This window comes from Helianthus annuus, chromosome 10, assembly GCF_002127325.2.
Source record: "Helianthus annuus cultivar XRQ/B chromosome 10, HanXRQr2.0-SUNRISE, whole genome shotgun sequence".
In the NCBI taxonomy this organism is placed as follows: Eukaryota; Viridiplantae; Streptophyta; class Magnoliopsida; order Asterales; family Asteraceae; genus Helianthus; species Helianthus annuus.
Window position 1 is genome coordinate 26121711 of NC_035442.2, and position 15415 is coordinate 26137125.

At 38.4% G+C, this 15415-nt stretch overlaps 1 protein-coding gene across 1 annotated transcript; it reads left to right on the plus strand.

Annotated features, from left to right (window-relative positions):
- The first annotated feature begins 5278 nt into the window (after positions 1-5278).
- Positions 5279-7286, plus strand: LOC110880845. The gene is made up of 2 exons (XM_022129286.2): positions 5279-5964; positions 6083-7286. Exons 1-2 carry the CDS (start codon positions 5279-5281, stop codon positions 7284-7286), a joined length of 1890 nt encoding a protein of 629 aa, XP_021984978.2.
- The last annotated feature ends 8129 nt before the right edge of the window (positions 7287-15415 follow it).

A 15415-nucleotide genomic window follows, 5' to 3' on the forward strand; every position in this document is an offset into this window, starting at 1 on the left:
AGAGGCAAAGAGCTCATTCTAGAAGCAATCAAATCGAGAATTCCTTGCTAAGAAGCAAGAGAGAATGAAGAATGGAACTTATCAAAGAAAAGAGACAAGAACCTGTTATAGATGCAATGAAGTTGGTCACATTGCATGGAATTGTCCAAAAGCTACTCAAACAAAACAGGAAGTCTCTTCAAACTCAAAGAAAAGGTTGTTGATGTTGAACCACCAACTGAAAAACTTAAAGTTTTCAAAAACTCAACATATGAAGTTGGTGAATGTTCAAAAAGATTTTATAAAAGAAGAGCAAATCTTGACAACCAAACATGGGTTGTTAAGAAATCTGAGGAGAAATTTGGCGATGTATCTGATTCCACAAAGTCAGAGGAGCTACAAGTTGAGGTAAAAGAAGAAAACTCGGTGCCGCCAATGGATGATGAGAATTTTCCACCATTGCGGGCTGAAATTTTTAAACAAAAAGTTGGTAAAGTTGAGATCTCGAATCAATTCTATTCTGAGAAGAAAGAGTTTGATGTCGAAAAAGCGTTTAATGGAAATGTGAAAAAGATTTTTGGAAAAATGATTGAGGGTAAGGTGAAAGGGGTAAAAGATTTTTATGAAACAAAGAAGGCAACTTATTACCCAAGTGAAGATGAGGAAGAAACATCCAAGTTTGGTCATGCTTGGATGGCAGTTTTTCATAAGTAAAATCCTGACTTGCCGGAGCTTCCAGGTTGGTAAGAGTGGAGCAGGAATCGGCATCATTCTTTGTATCAGATTTGATCATGCATACTTACAAGTGGTAATTGATGTGACCTACAAGTGGTTAATTGAGGACATTAAGTTGTACTTGATTTAACTATCTTACAAGTGGTTTGATTATTTGATATTGTTAATTTTTTTTTCAAAATGGTTGAAAAGAACAAGGTGATGAATTGATCCTCGTTTCCTACAAGTGGTAAAATCAACAAAGTTTATTTTCCAGAAAAACCATTTTGATTAAAACAAACTTAAGTGTTTTGAAATCTTAATGGGAAAATAGTTTGTTGTAAGGGGGAGTTCTGATTGTTAAGCCAAGTGGATGGCGAATTGAGGCGATTCGATATCAGTTTGTCAATTTACTTGTACAGTTTGTTTCCAATTTTCTTTAAATGTGTTTGCATTTTAGGGGGAGTAAGAAATTTCAGAAAATCCAAAAACATTAGAAAATTTGAAAAAGCCAAAAACATGATAAAATCAAAAATGAGTTTGATTGTGAAAAAGTGGAAATGATAGTACATCAGTGGACTATCACAGCACGCTAAAGAATTGGTATGTCAAAATGTGATAAACGATCTCACTGTGGATGTGCCAATAGGTTTTTATACATTCAGTAGATTGTTTTCGAGATATAAACATAAATTTCGAACTTGCTTATTTCGTGGGGAACATTTCTTGGATATATAGGTAACCCTTGAAATCTTGTTTGAAAGGTCCCTCTTTCTGAGATACTAGGTCTTTATACTCAGTGATATCTGGGGTATTATCCCAGGACTTCTGATTTTGCGAAAGCAATGGCCTAGTCCTCGTATAATACTTTGTATTTGCTTTAATCTTAAAGCTAGCCCTCAGTACAAAAAATGATGAAACATTAAAAAAATGCTAATCATGTGCTGTTGAAGAAAAGATTCTCTAAAGGGAACACATCAAAAGACGAGCCATCATCTCTTTGCTGAATGGAAGTTCTGACCTGAGCTCTCATGGTCTCGCATTAACCCTTTAACGGATATCATCTAGGTATACTCACATGTAAGACTGAATATTGGGATCTGGATATGGGAGTATATTCAAGTGGTGGGAAACGCGAATAAGTTTAAGTGCATAAAACACTAATCTCGTATCTCGAAACATTTGAACTTTGTGTGAAAAATTAAGTGGATCAGTATACTGACAATCTAAGTGAATTGTTTTTAACTTAAAATGTTAAAAACTTAATGGTGTTAGTGATTTGTCTCATAAACTGATATGATTCTCTTACACAAATTCACAAAAATATTGTTTGTAAATATTTCTTTACTGTATTTTCTTTCTTATTAAAAAATCCAAAAAGATTTTATGTGTGTTTTAGCATAAAGTTTTGAAAACTCAAAAAGATTTTATTTCATCTTATTTTCGACAACTGATGTTGGAAAGCTGATTTTCAAAATTCCAAGTGCTAAACATGATGAACATTTCGTGAGGGGGAGTCTGTGTATTATGAGAAAAGATTTTGAGTGTTTTGCATACAAGTGCTATATCAGAGATTAATATTGTAAAATTATTTCTGATTAATTTTGTTTCTACAAGTGGTTAGGAGAGAATGCATTTGTCAAACTTTAAAATTGTGAAATTTATTGTGAGGTTGAGTTGTGTGCAGGATAACTAGGTTCCGATACCTGAGGAGTCTCTGAGTAGAGAAAGCCAGGTCTCGATTCTGAGCAGTGTTTAGAGCCAGCATATGATCTTGGAGCTTGATGTTCACGCAAGCTGATGATGCTGATGAATTTAAGGTATCAAGAGATCTGATCAAGAGATTTAGAGAGAGATAAGAGCCAGGTCGTGATCCTAGAGATGAAGAAGAGATTGAGGATGCTTTACAGTGTCAGATACTTTAGAAGGGTTCGAGAGGACTGATAAAGACTGAAGATTAAAGACTCGACACCGAAGACTTCGTCAACATCCGAGGGGGAGTCTGTTGGTGCATACGTCTGTCGACTTCGTCTTGTATCGAGTCTTGTATTGTATTAGTTAGATCAGGGCACGTTATTCGAGAAAACTGTCAGAAACAGGTTAGAGGCTAATTTCGCACGAAATTACCATCTAGTAATTTCGCACGAAATCAACATCTAATTTCGCACGATCCTATAAATCCCCCTGATTTCGTTTCAGTTGTAACTTTTCCGGCTCAAGTACCGAAGTGCTGCGGAAGTGTCGTCTCACTGTAAAAAGCTGTTATATCAATAGCAAAGACATTTAAAGTGAAGTGCAAACTGAATTACCTCATTACCTCTGTTTCCTCCTTTTGTTTCGAGCAAAAACTCTTCTGATCGACTCGTTCGGGTCTGAAAACGATCCTATAAATACCGAGGTCATCCAAGGACACAAGAGCTTTTAATACCGGATTATCGTCAACGTTTAATCGACCCAAATTTTGAGAAATGGGTTTTTAACAAGTAAAAATAAAGAAAGAAACTAAAGTAATAAAAGAAAGAAATAAACAAGAAAGAATCACTTGATTCCGACTCATCTTTTATGCATCCCTTGATGATTTCCGCACTTTGGGTTTTTAAGAGATTATCTTAGTTATAGTGGCATGTCCCTCTTTTGGAGGCAACACTACCGTCATCCATATTGGTCTGAGTCAGCAGGGATACAGTCCCGCAAGGCCAGAATATTGAAAGATAATTAAGTAAGTTATTAATGCAAAATGTGGCATGTCCCTCTTTTGGAGGCTGTGATACATGGTCGAATAACGGTGCTTGTGTATGTTTAAGTTTGGGTTTCTACTTGACTTTTAATCATTAATAGCCTACTTTTAATTAGATTTGTGTTTTGCAGGTTTAATGAAGTTTAAGGTGCTTTTTGAGAGCTTTATGAGCTATCGGGATGAAAAACGGACAACCGGGACGCGTTACGAATCAAACGGGAGCTTAAGAAGTGAAAAATAGAAAACACGAGTTGGAGATTAGCATCAGGAGAGCCAGTCGCCGATGGGATCCCCCTAGTTGGTGACGGCCTTCCTATCTTTCAATCGCGGAAATTTTGATTTCTTTGGTTTTTGACGAGTTAAAACGTTTGGGTCATGAATTTTTCGGGAGTTACACTTGGTTTTTGAATAGAGGAAGCATCTTGGAGCCAAGAATCATTATCTTTTCAATCACCAATCCATTACACATATCATATATCACCCGAATCATCCGATTTAACCGGAGAACCACTGAATTCATCATCATCTCCATTCAAAACCATAACCATTCAACCCATCCATTCATTCTCATCACCATCACTCACCACCAACCCTAATCACCATTTATATCCATAACATCAAGCTTCATCCGCATCACTCGAATCATCATTGGTTTCATCCACAATCACCATCCTAAAACCCTAGTTCATCCACTCCATCATTCCTTTATCTTGTTTAAATACCGAAACCGGGTGTGAACCCTTTTTCTTTATCTTGTTTAAATACTCAATTACATTCTCACAATTGTCAATCTTTAGTAGTTAATCAATCCAATCACTTTAGTAATTTAATCAACTCCATTAGTTTAATTCATATCTTTTCAACCAAACAAAAATACAAAAACAAGTTAGCAAGCTTCATAATTGTAACACTTTTTAATAATTCATTCAAGTCCATTCGGAAACCACACACTCTTCGTGGTTCGACCCCTTACTACCACTAGCTATTTGTTAAGGGTAATTAGGGTTTATAAATATTATCTTTGACCGGAGCACGACACTCCGATCAAATTTTGGCGCCGTTGCTGGGGAGTGCGTGCGCTTTGTGTGTGGATTATTGTTTGAATTTTGTGATTAACTGTTTAAGTTTTTTAGTTTCTTTTTGTACTTTGTCTTTTTTCCTTGTTACATGGGTTGTGTTACTTGTGCAGGTTACAGGTAGTGCATGCATACAAGGAATTCCGGGAGGACTTCACCATTAGTCTACGAACCGAAAATCAAAAGAGTTGCAAGAAGAAACCTAGCAAGCCGGTTAGAAGCAACCCTTGTTTCTAACCAAACCACCCAAACACCACAACTTACACCATCCATTGAAATCGATTCAATGGCAAACCAGAACTCTAACCAAAACCTCAATTACCCAAACCTCAATAAAAACCAATTCCAAACTCGAGGAAACTTCAACCCCGCCCAAAACGTCCAACTATACCTCAAGACCAACCGGGTGGTAATAACAATTCTGGACCACCCACACCACCTTTCCGAAACCAAAATCCCAACAACACCCAAAGAACACTCCAACAACAAAACCTTTACGGACATAACTCCTTACCCAATAACCTTGATGACCGGAATGTTAATTCCGACCGTAGAGGCAACCGAGATCACGGCAATCCCGCGAATGAAGACTCGTTCTTTAACTTAGACGATTTGAGAAACGCTATCCCCGATGATGAGCCATTTAGTGTTCCCGGTTACCAATCGCCGGAACATGTGAGTATTCACTCGGAATACTCAGATGATGGGGGTAACTATGATTATCGGGTCGATAATGAAGATTGGGGGTATGTGAACCGGGGGAATGTCTATAATGCGAGAGGGTTCGAAGTCGATGAATTTGGCTATCAAAATGCCAATTTCGTTGGGGAATAACAATTACGGGTATGGGAATCTGAGGAACGTCGGTTACGGGAACAACCGCCAACCACGAAACAACAATCAAAGGAACCGGAATGAGGGGTTCTACAACAACAGTAACAACAATGGGAACCCTAATCGAATTCCTCGTTTCGTGGGACAGGGTAACCAAGGTGGAAATCGAGAAGGTAATAGAGGAGGTAATCGAAGAGATAACCGAAGATCAATGGATCAAGAAGTTGAAGGTCCACGTCGTCTTCAACAACCTCCAAGGGGCGTTAATGACCGTTTTAGGTCGGTGGTCACCGACAATGACTCACTGATTGTGTGCGAGAGAAGAATGTTTGATTGCAAGCCACATTACATCAACATCCTCCCCCACTTCAATGGGAGGACTAATGATGAACCGTATACCCATTTGGCGGAGTTTTCGGCCATATGTAGTACGAATAGAGGGCATGATTTCGCGTTGGAAGAGGTTAAGCTTCGATTGTTTCAGTTCTCATTGAAGAATAAGGCGAAACAGTGGTTTCTCACACTTCCGGTGGGTAGTATTCCTACATGGGCTGAAATGCTACAAGTTTTTCTTGATGAGTATTATTCGATGGCAAAAACTGATGATGCTAGAGATGAAATTAGGTCTTTTCGCCAACTCTCGAGTGAACCACCACGAAGCCTTCACTAGATACAAAGAACTAATCCGGAAGTGCCCTCATCACCAAATTGAAAAGTGGAAATTGGGTAAATGCTTTGTGAGGGGTTTGGATGATGAGACGTGGAACCACCTTGAGTCGACGAGTAATGGAACTTTGTTGAGTAATCACAAGAACGACGATTGGGAGTTTCTCGAGAGGATGAGCAAGAGGTCAAAGGCGAAAGAATCGGCCGACCGAGCCAAAAAGCACTCTACCTCAAGGTCTTGGCCCGATCGTGATGCGAGTTCTAAGGATCGAATTGAAATGTTGGAGCAGGAGTTGGCTCGCATGAAGAAAAAGGAAGTGGGTGCGGTGCAATACGATGTATGTGAAGAATGCGGAGACATCGGTCACCAGATCGAGAATTGTCAAGCCACCGTGGATGTGAATCAAGTGTATGGAGACCAGAGGCAATACGATATGAACTCCAACACTTACCACCCCGGATTGAGGAACCATCCTAACTTTAGGTATGGTAATGCCTCCAATCAAATGAACCCGAATTTCCAATCGGGAAATCAAGGTGGGTATTCGCATCAAACTTGCCAAGGAGGTAACCAAGGGGGCTACCAAAGGAACAACCAACGCGGTGGTAGTGATTTGAATGCCAAAATAGATGCAATGCTTTCAATGATGCAAGAGTATAAGAAGGATAATGAAATTCGGGACAAGTCACATGAAGCATTAGCAAAACAAGTGGACCAATTAGCGGAAGAGGTGGCTCAAATGCGGGGAAGTATAGGAAGGCTTCCGAGTGACAATACGATGAACCCGAAGCATCAAAGTTCAAGCACGAGCAATGTGAGGAATGTGCACATTAGCGCGGTAAGTCTCCTTTCAAATGATGAGGTTTGTAGTAGTGTTGAAAGCATTCCACCACCACAATGCGTTGATGGTGTAGTGGAAAATACAAGTGATGAGTCGGAAAGTAAAAATGAACAAGAAACGATTTCACAAATTAAAATTGAAAACATGAATAAAAATTCTTTTTGTGAAAATTGTTTAAATCAAATTAACTCGATTAATGCATCAAAGCTTGAAGAACAGTGCCCACTAAAGGACGAGAGGTGGGAAATTTTTAAACAAGCAAAAATTAATTTTCCGTTACTTGATGACATTAAAAAAGTTCCGGCTAATGTGGAATGCTTGAAAGAGTTGAGCATTGAAAAACGGCACAATAAATTACCCGAACCGATTGATTTAGTATCACATGTTAGTGTCGTCTTATCGAGTGCGCTCCCCCAAAAAGCTCAAGTTAGTAGTTAACCCTTTTTCTTGAAAGAGTTGAGCATTGAAAAACGGCACAATAAATTACCCGAACCGATTGATTTAGTATCACATGTTAGCGTCGTCTTATCGAGTGCGCTCCCCCAAAAAGCTCATGTGGAATGCTTGAAAGAGTTGAGCATTGAAAAACGGCACAATAAATTACCCGAACCGATTGATTTAGTATCACATGTTAGTGTCGTCTTACCCGAACCGATTGATTTAGTATCACATGTTGTGCAACGGGAACGGTAAGCATGAAGTTTGGGGACCGGGAGTTAAATTTAAATGTTTTTCCAAATTTTACTAACCCACTCAGTGAGGATAAGTGTCCTGAAAAGGACATAAATCCAAACAAAAAGGTATGTGCTATGGTTGGTAGGTTTGGAGAAACAAAGAAGAAGACGGTCAAGAAGAAAAAGTTGAAGACGTCACCTCAAGAAAAGAAGAAGGAAGAGGAGATGAGGAAGTTTGGACCGTTTGGAAACAAATGGTATGAATCACCGGTGGGTGATTTCGAGGAGTTCGTTGGTGGCAAGCACGCCATTCAACCACTATGAGGTGGTAAGTTAATTGTTGTTGTATATTTTCTTTCACAATTCGTTTTAGTTTTTCTCCGTAGTCTAGTTGTTGTTGTTGTATAAGTTTGTTATTTCGTTTTAGGCTAAATGAACGTTGTGGGTGTGTTCCCTATATAACCCTCACGATACCTACTCGTCCTCCCGAGCTATCGGGAGGTTTAAAAGGGCTTGTTGCATAAGCTAAATGCAACCGTGATTTCTACGAAAGTGAGTTAGGATTGTTGTTGTTGTAAATTAATTTTCCACATAAATCAAGGTAAACTAACGTATGACTTGGTAATACTTTCATAAAAGTGGTAGAACTAGGTAGCTAACAAATTTCAATGGTTGTGAGAAGCATGATTCTACACAAGGTTTAAGTACATCATGTTCAAGGGACGACCGTTTTTGTGAAGAGAAGAAGAAGACATGAGCATTTAGCGAGAAAAATCAGGTGCATGCGTTTTCGTTTACCTTGATTCTTAGTTAGTAATAAGTGGATTGTAATTGTATTTTATTTTCCGGGGTGAAATTTTTGGGAATTAGCCGTGTCACATCCCTTGTGCGTTTTAAAACTCTAGTTCTTACACATTGAGGACAATGTTTACCTCAAGTGTGGGGATGGGGGAAAATTTCAAAATTTTTTCAAAAAAAATGACTTGTTTCGAAAGCGATCTTAAAGCACAAGTAACTAAGTCAACGAGGGATGGCGCAACCCATGTGGTCTTTTGTCATGGTTAAGTTCAAACTAATAGCATGATGGGTATTTAGCGGGTGGTTATTTGGGAATAATCCGCCTAAGAAACTAGCATATTATGCATGTCACATACCATACCCTTTATATATGTGAGGTTTTGAGCCACTTTTATATCATAGAATTACATATGTATGTTTCTTTGTTTGAGTGGACCATTAGTCATGTATTGTAGAAAATGCAACTTTTGATACGTTTGAGACCATAGACCGAATATAAGCACAAGAATGATTAAGGCATTAGGTAAACCTTTTCCTTTTTACACCATTTATATATCCTTACCCAAAAATTTATCCCTTAGTAGCCAATTTTGAGCATAATCCTTTCGCTTGACCACCCTTTAGCCCATAACCCATAACCTTTTTCCTTTAAGCCCGCGTGATGGAAATTCGATTACAGGAGTCAAGTTTGTATAGTTGTGAATTGTTTGTTTGCATAAAAAAAAACAAAAAGAGAAAAATCAGAAAATGTTACGAAAACGAATAGAAAATTGTTGAGAAAAGAACAAAAATATGTGCTTTAGCTTGAGAAATAAAAGGCGAAAAATTATTGCCTTCTAGTTTGATATTGGTAGTTAGTCGTGCTTAGAATAGTTGTTTTGTAATAAAAATCGAATTTTCATCACCTTAGCCACTTTAAAATATCCTATTTCCTACCCTTAGCCTATCCCCGTTACAACCCTTACAAAGACCTTATGACTTGTGTTTAGTATTCGTGTTCGGTAGTGGAGAATGATTGAGTTGCAAGCCTATGCGGGTGCATGTTCTAATCGGTTTGAGTGATTATTTTAAAAGTGCTATTGCATCAATTATTAGCCAATTTTAAACCGAGTGGAGAGAACATTGTGAGGGAGATGCATGATTTGTCGGTTTCACGGGCGGGTTAATCTTGGTTAACCATTTTATATGTGATTATTCGCTTTACCGTTAAATATGTTGAAAATTATAAAGAGTTTAAACTTTTGTATGTCAATTGACCTTAACCTTCATCTCGGGAATGGGTAGTGTATTCTTTGTTCGACCCACGTGAAAGTGAAAAACAGATTTTCTTGAGGGAAAGCAAAAGACAAGTGTGGGGATGTGATACGTGGTCGAATAACGGTGCTTGTGTATGTTTAAGTTTGGGTTTTAATCTTGAATAGCCTACTTTTAATTAGATTTGTGTTTTGCAGCTTTAATGAAGTTTAAGGTGCTTTTTGAGAGCTTTATGAGCTACCCGGATGAAAAACGGACAACCGGGACGCGTTACGGATCAAACGGGAGCTTAAGAAGTGATAAATAGAAAACACGAGTTGGAGGGGTCGTCGGCGACGCCCCTAGGGCCGTCGGCGATGCCCTCTAGAAACACCCGTCGGCCAAGTTTGCGAGTATCCAGGCAAATAAGGCGTCGGAGAAAAACAGCATCAGGAGAGCTAGTCGCTGACGGGGTCCCCCTAGTCGGCGACGACCTTCCTATTTATCAATCGCGGAAATTTTGATTTCTTTGGTTTTTGACGAGTTAAAACGTTTGGGTCATGAATTTTTCGGGAGTTACACTTGGTTTTTGAATAGAGGAAGCATCTTGGATCCATGAATCATTATCTTTTCAATCACCAATCCATTACACATATCATATATCACCCGAATCATCCGATTTAACCGGAGAACCATTGAATTCTTTATCATCTTCATTCAAAACCCTAACCATTCATTCTCATCACCATCACTCACCACCAACCCTAATCACCATTTATATCCATAACATCAAGCTTCATCCGCATCACTCGAATCATCATTGGTTTCATCCACAATCACCATCCTAAAACCCTAGTTCATTCACTCCATCATTCCTTTCACCATCATCATCCACCAAAACCCTAATCCTCATCATTCAACAATTTCACAAGATTCAAGATGATTCAATTCGAGTTCCAAGCATCCGATGATCAAGTTCCTTCAACCATGAGCGGCTAATCATCTTGGTTTCACCCCGGTGTAGGTAGTTGTATTATCTAGCGTTTCGATTTGTGTTTAGTTTTGACTTATGTGACAAATTGTGTTTTGATTTTGAACACCTTTGATAATTGTCGTGTATTTGAATTGGATTTGCAAATTGTCGAACGATGATAAAGTTATGACTTTGTGAAATGAATTTGTGCACTTATGCGTTATCTTGGTTAGGATTTACTTGTGTTGATTACAAAGTTCATTCTTGTCCATTCTTAGGAATGTTGATAGTTATTGGCACCTAAGTCACGGTACACTAACTCCATTAATCATTTATCCAATTAGGTCAATTCTAAATCTTGTAGAAACCTAGGTTTGCAATTACTGAAACCGGGTGTGAACCCTTTTTCTTTATCTTGTTTAAATACTCAATTACATTCTCACAATTGTCAATCTTTAGTAGTTAATCAATCCAATCACTTTAATAATTTAACCAACTCCATTAGTTTAATTCATATCTTTTCAACCAAACAAAAATACAAAAATAAGTTAGCAAGCTTCATAATTGTGACACTTTTTAATAATTCATTCAAGTCCATTCGCAAACCACATACTCTTCGTGGTTCGACCCCTTACTACCACTAGCTATTTGTTAAGGGTAATTAGGGTTTATAAATATTATCTTTGAACGGAGCAAGACACTCCGATCAGGCAGCGCTACCCTCGGCCATATTGGTATGAGTCAGCAGGGATACAGTCCCACAAAGCCGGTTTAAAGTTTTAATACTAGTTTATTTATAAGGAATTCAAGCCGTTCTTACTTCCCTCGATTTGATGCTATCTGTCTCAAAGGAAGTCCTAATAAGCTTGAATCAAGTCCTCGCAGGATCTATACACTGAACGAGGAAATAACTTCACCCAAACTACCCTTCTAACCCCTTTCCAGACAGTTAACGTTCTTTATATAGACCGTAAAGACACGAATGAGTGAATCAATGAAACATGAAGAGATGATAGGATAAAATTCACTTTCAGTATAAAAAAACTAGTTATTAAAGTCATTAATGCAAAGTTAATTAAAAAGTAAACCAAAGATTGGAAATGAAAAGTAATACATAAAAGATTTTGTCTTCACCAAGTGATGTAAGAGATTAGCCAAGCATGGCCATAGTTTGACAAAAACTCTTACTATCAATCTTGGATTCTGAGACTACTACCCACTCTAACTCTAATGATTGTGGTGGATGATGGTGGTGTTGTGGTGGTGGATGTGAGAGAAATGGTTTGCCAAGTGATGGATTGCTATTGAACCAAGCACCCCTATTTATAGCTGAAAATAGAAGCTTTACATGGCCCCATACCTTGTGGGCACGACTGTCACGGCCCCAGCCCCGATTTGACCCGACCGCGGGACAGGAACCCGTGGTATTTAATTTATGCGACAACGGAAGATTTTAAACAGGGTCTTTTAAAACATGAAATACCCGATTATTTTATTTCATAATTCGAGATAAACCCCGTAATTTACAATAGAGGAATTTTACTAGAACATTCCCTGATTTTATTTAAAACATGTTTATTTATTTTAACTGAGCCACATCTTCAAGCTGATTAGTGCGCCGTAGCACGTTTTCCTTGATTTACAGCAGGTCGCCTAAAACATGTTTTAAAAATATTTTGTCAGCGGGGAAATACTGAGTGAATCATTCATTTTGATAAAATGACACCTAGTTATAAATTACAGCATAAGAGCGATTACAAAGGTTTTTATCTTATTGTTATATGGCGCCGTGTCACACTGTGTGACGATGGTCATACCACTATTGGGTCCTGTCACCCAATTAGTGATGATATATCACTGTTAGGGCTTATTTGCCTAACCTGTGTTAGGGCTTATTAGCCTAACCCCGTGAGAAATTAGTAATGTGCACAATACCCCACTAGCCATTGATTAAGATTACCACGACTTACTCCCTGTAATTATAACATTTGAAAATAATTTGAGGTATTGTAAAACAGTTGCTAAAAATAGAATGACTCACATTGCAAGTTTAGATGGGCAGCGTTTAGCCTACTGATTATAGCCTTATTAACCTAAATTCAAATAACAATGCACACGAAAACTAGGTTAGTAACTCATACAACATTTACGATAACTCACGAGATTAAACCCTCACAACGAATGACAAAGCGCGATACTTAAACATCCAGCAAATTCACAACGAATGACAGAGTATAGCCCGAGTTCGGGCGATACTCAAACATCCTGTCCGAATCACGGCGAATGACAAAGTATAAACCCAATTTGAGCAGCACTTAAACATTCGTTGGATAGTTTCAATCGATCGGACGTTGAATCGTAATAGCGATCGAGTTATTACCCTGTTTATCGCGGCAGCGTTTCATGATTTATGTGTGTTTTGAAGTAAACAGTCGATAATTCAGTGCACGAATTGAGTTTTTACGTCGTTTCAACTCCAAAATTCAAGTCCCAAAGCCCTCTATTTATACTGGAAATTTGACCCCCTCGCGTGACGCGAGGGGTCTACGTGGGGGCGTCGCGTGACGCGAGGGGTCACCCTACTCCATTAGGTAGCCACGTCCCTAACTAGCTTAGCTGAGTTGACAGTTTTGCTAAATTCGTTTTAGACAGCGAGTTATATGGATAATCGTAAGCTTGGGTTTACCCCCCTTGAGTTTTAGGGGCCCTGATTCTGATCGTTCTGAAAATTTTAGGGTTTATGCAGGATTACTTGGGTTTCTCAATTAGGGTTTCCTTATTGGACCATTAACATAATAAGTAGTTAATTTAGTGAGAGTTGTTACATCCTCCCCACCTTAATAAAAATCTCGTCCTCGAGATTTACTGGAATAGATGAGGATATTTTTGCTTCATTTCCGATTCTAGCTCCCAAGTGTACTCCGGTCCTCTTTTTGAATCCCACTTGACTTTGACTAATACTAGTCGTTTGTGTTTGAGAAACTTGACTTTTCTGTCCTCTATCTTCAGTGGTTTCTCCACAAATTTCAGCTTTTCATTTACCTTTGTATCTTGAAGAGGTACTACCAGGGATTCGTCAGATAGACATTTCTTGAGGTTGGATACATGAAACACATCATGTACTCCGGCTAGTTCTCCTGATAGTTGTAAACGATAATCAACAGGTCCCATTCGTTGGATTACGGGAAATGGTCCTATGTACCTTGGACTCAGCTTTCCTTTCTTACCGAATCGTACTACTCCTTTCCAAGGAGAAACTTTTAAGAGTACCTTGTCTCCGACTTGAAACTCTAGTGGCTTGCGGCGATTGTCTGCATAAATTTTCTGACGATCTCGAGCCGTTTTCAGTCTTTCTTTGATTTGCGTTATCTTGTCAGTGGTTTCTTGTACAATTTCAGGACCTGATAATTGACTTTCTCCTATTTCTGCCCAACAAACCGGAGTTCTACATTTACGTCCATATAGTGCTTCGAATGGGGCAGCTTCAATGCTTGAATGATAACTATTGTTATAGGAGAATTCAATTAAGGGTAGGTGGTTATCCCAGTTACCACCAAAATCTATCACACATGCTCGGAGCATGTCTTCCAGTGTTTGTATTGTCCTTTCACTTTGTCCGTCTGTTTGTGGATGATATGCAGTACTTAAATTTAGTCGGTTTCCCATTGCTTCCTGAAAGCTAGTCCAGAAATGGGAAGTGAAACGACTATCCCTATCCGATACAATGGAGAGCGGAACTCCATGTAAGGATACTACTTCGTCTACATACAACTTGGCTAACCTCTCCATACTAAAGGTTTATTTCATTGGTAGAAAATGAGCTGATTTGGTTAATCGATCCACAATTACCCAATCGCATCATTACCTTTTCTGGTTTTGGGTAACTTAGTAACAAAGTCCATTGTTATGAGTTCCCATTTCCATACCGGCATTTCTAATTGTTGTAGTAGTCCCAAAGGTTTCGGATGTCCTGCCTTTACTTGTGAACAAGTAAGATACTTAGATACATATTCAGCTATATCCTTTTTCATTCCTATCCACCAGAACTTATTCCTTAAATCTTGGTACATTTTATTGTTACCAGGATGCATGGTATATCTAGATTTATGGGCTTCTTCTAAAATTTTATTTCTTAATTCTCCTTGTCTAGGTACCCAAATTCTTTTCTTGTGGAATTTCCAAATACCATCACTTCCTTGCTCTAATTCTTTTATCCGTCCTTTCATTCCTTCAGCATCGTCTTCAATTCTTGTTTCTTGAACTTTCTTTAGTTGTTCCATTAATCTAACTGTAGATTTAATCTAAGGGCACGGACTCGCTTTTGCTTTTCATGATACTTACGGCTTAAAGCATCTGCGACTACATTTGCTTTTCCTTCGTGATATTGAATATTACAGTCGTACTCACTCAGGATTTCCATCCATCTTCTTTGCCTCATATTTAACTCTTTCTGCCCAAATATGTATCTTAAACTCTTATGATCTGTATAAACAGTAAACTTACTTCCATACAGGTAATGTCTCCAAATCTTAAGGGCAAATATTATGGCTCCTAACTCTAGATCATGAGTTGTATAGTTTTCCTCGTGCTTCTTCAATTGTCTTAAGGCATACGCAATTACCTTTTTGCGTTGCATTAGCACACATCCTAATCCTAACTTTGAAGCATCACACTATACTTCAAAATCTTCCGTCCCTTCTGGCAAGGCTAGAATTGGAGCATTTGTCAACTTTTGTTTTAGAATTTTAAAAGCTTCTTCTTGTTTGGGTCCCCATTCAAACTTAACTGCTTTACAGGTTAACTTAGTTAATGGCACAGCTATTTTAGAAAAATCCTTAACAAATCATCTATAGTATCCAGCTAAGCCTAAAAAGCTTCTAATTTCCATA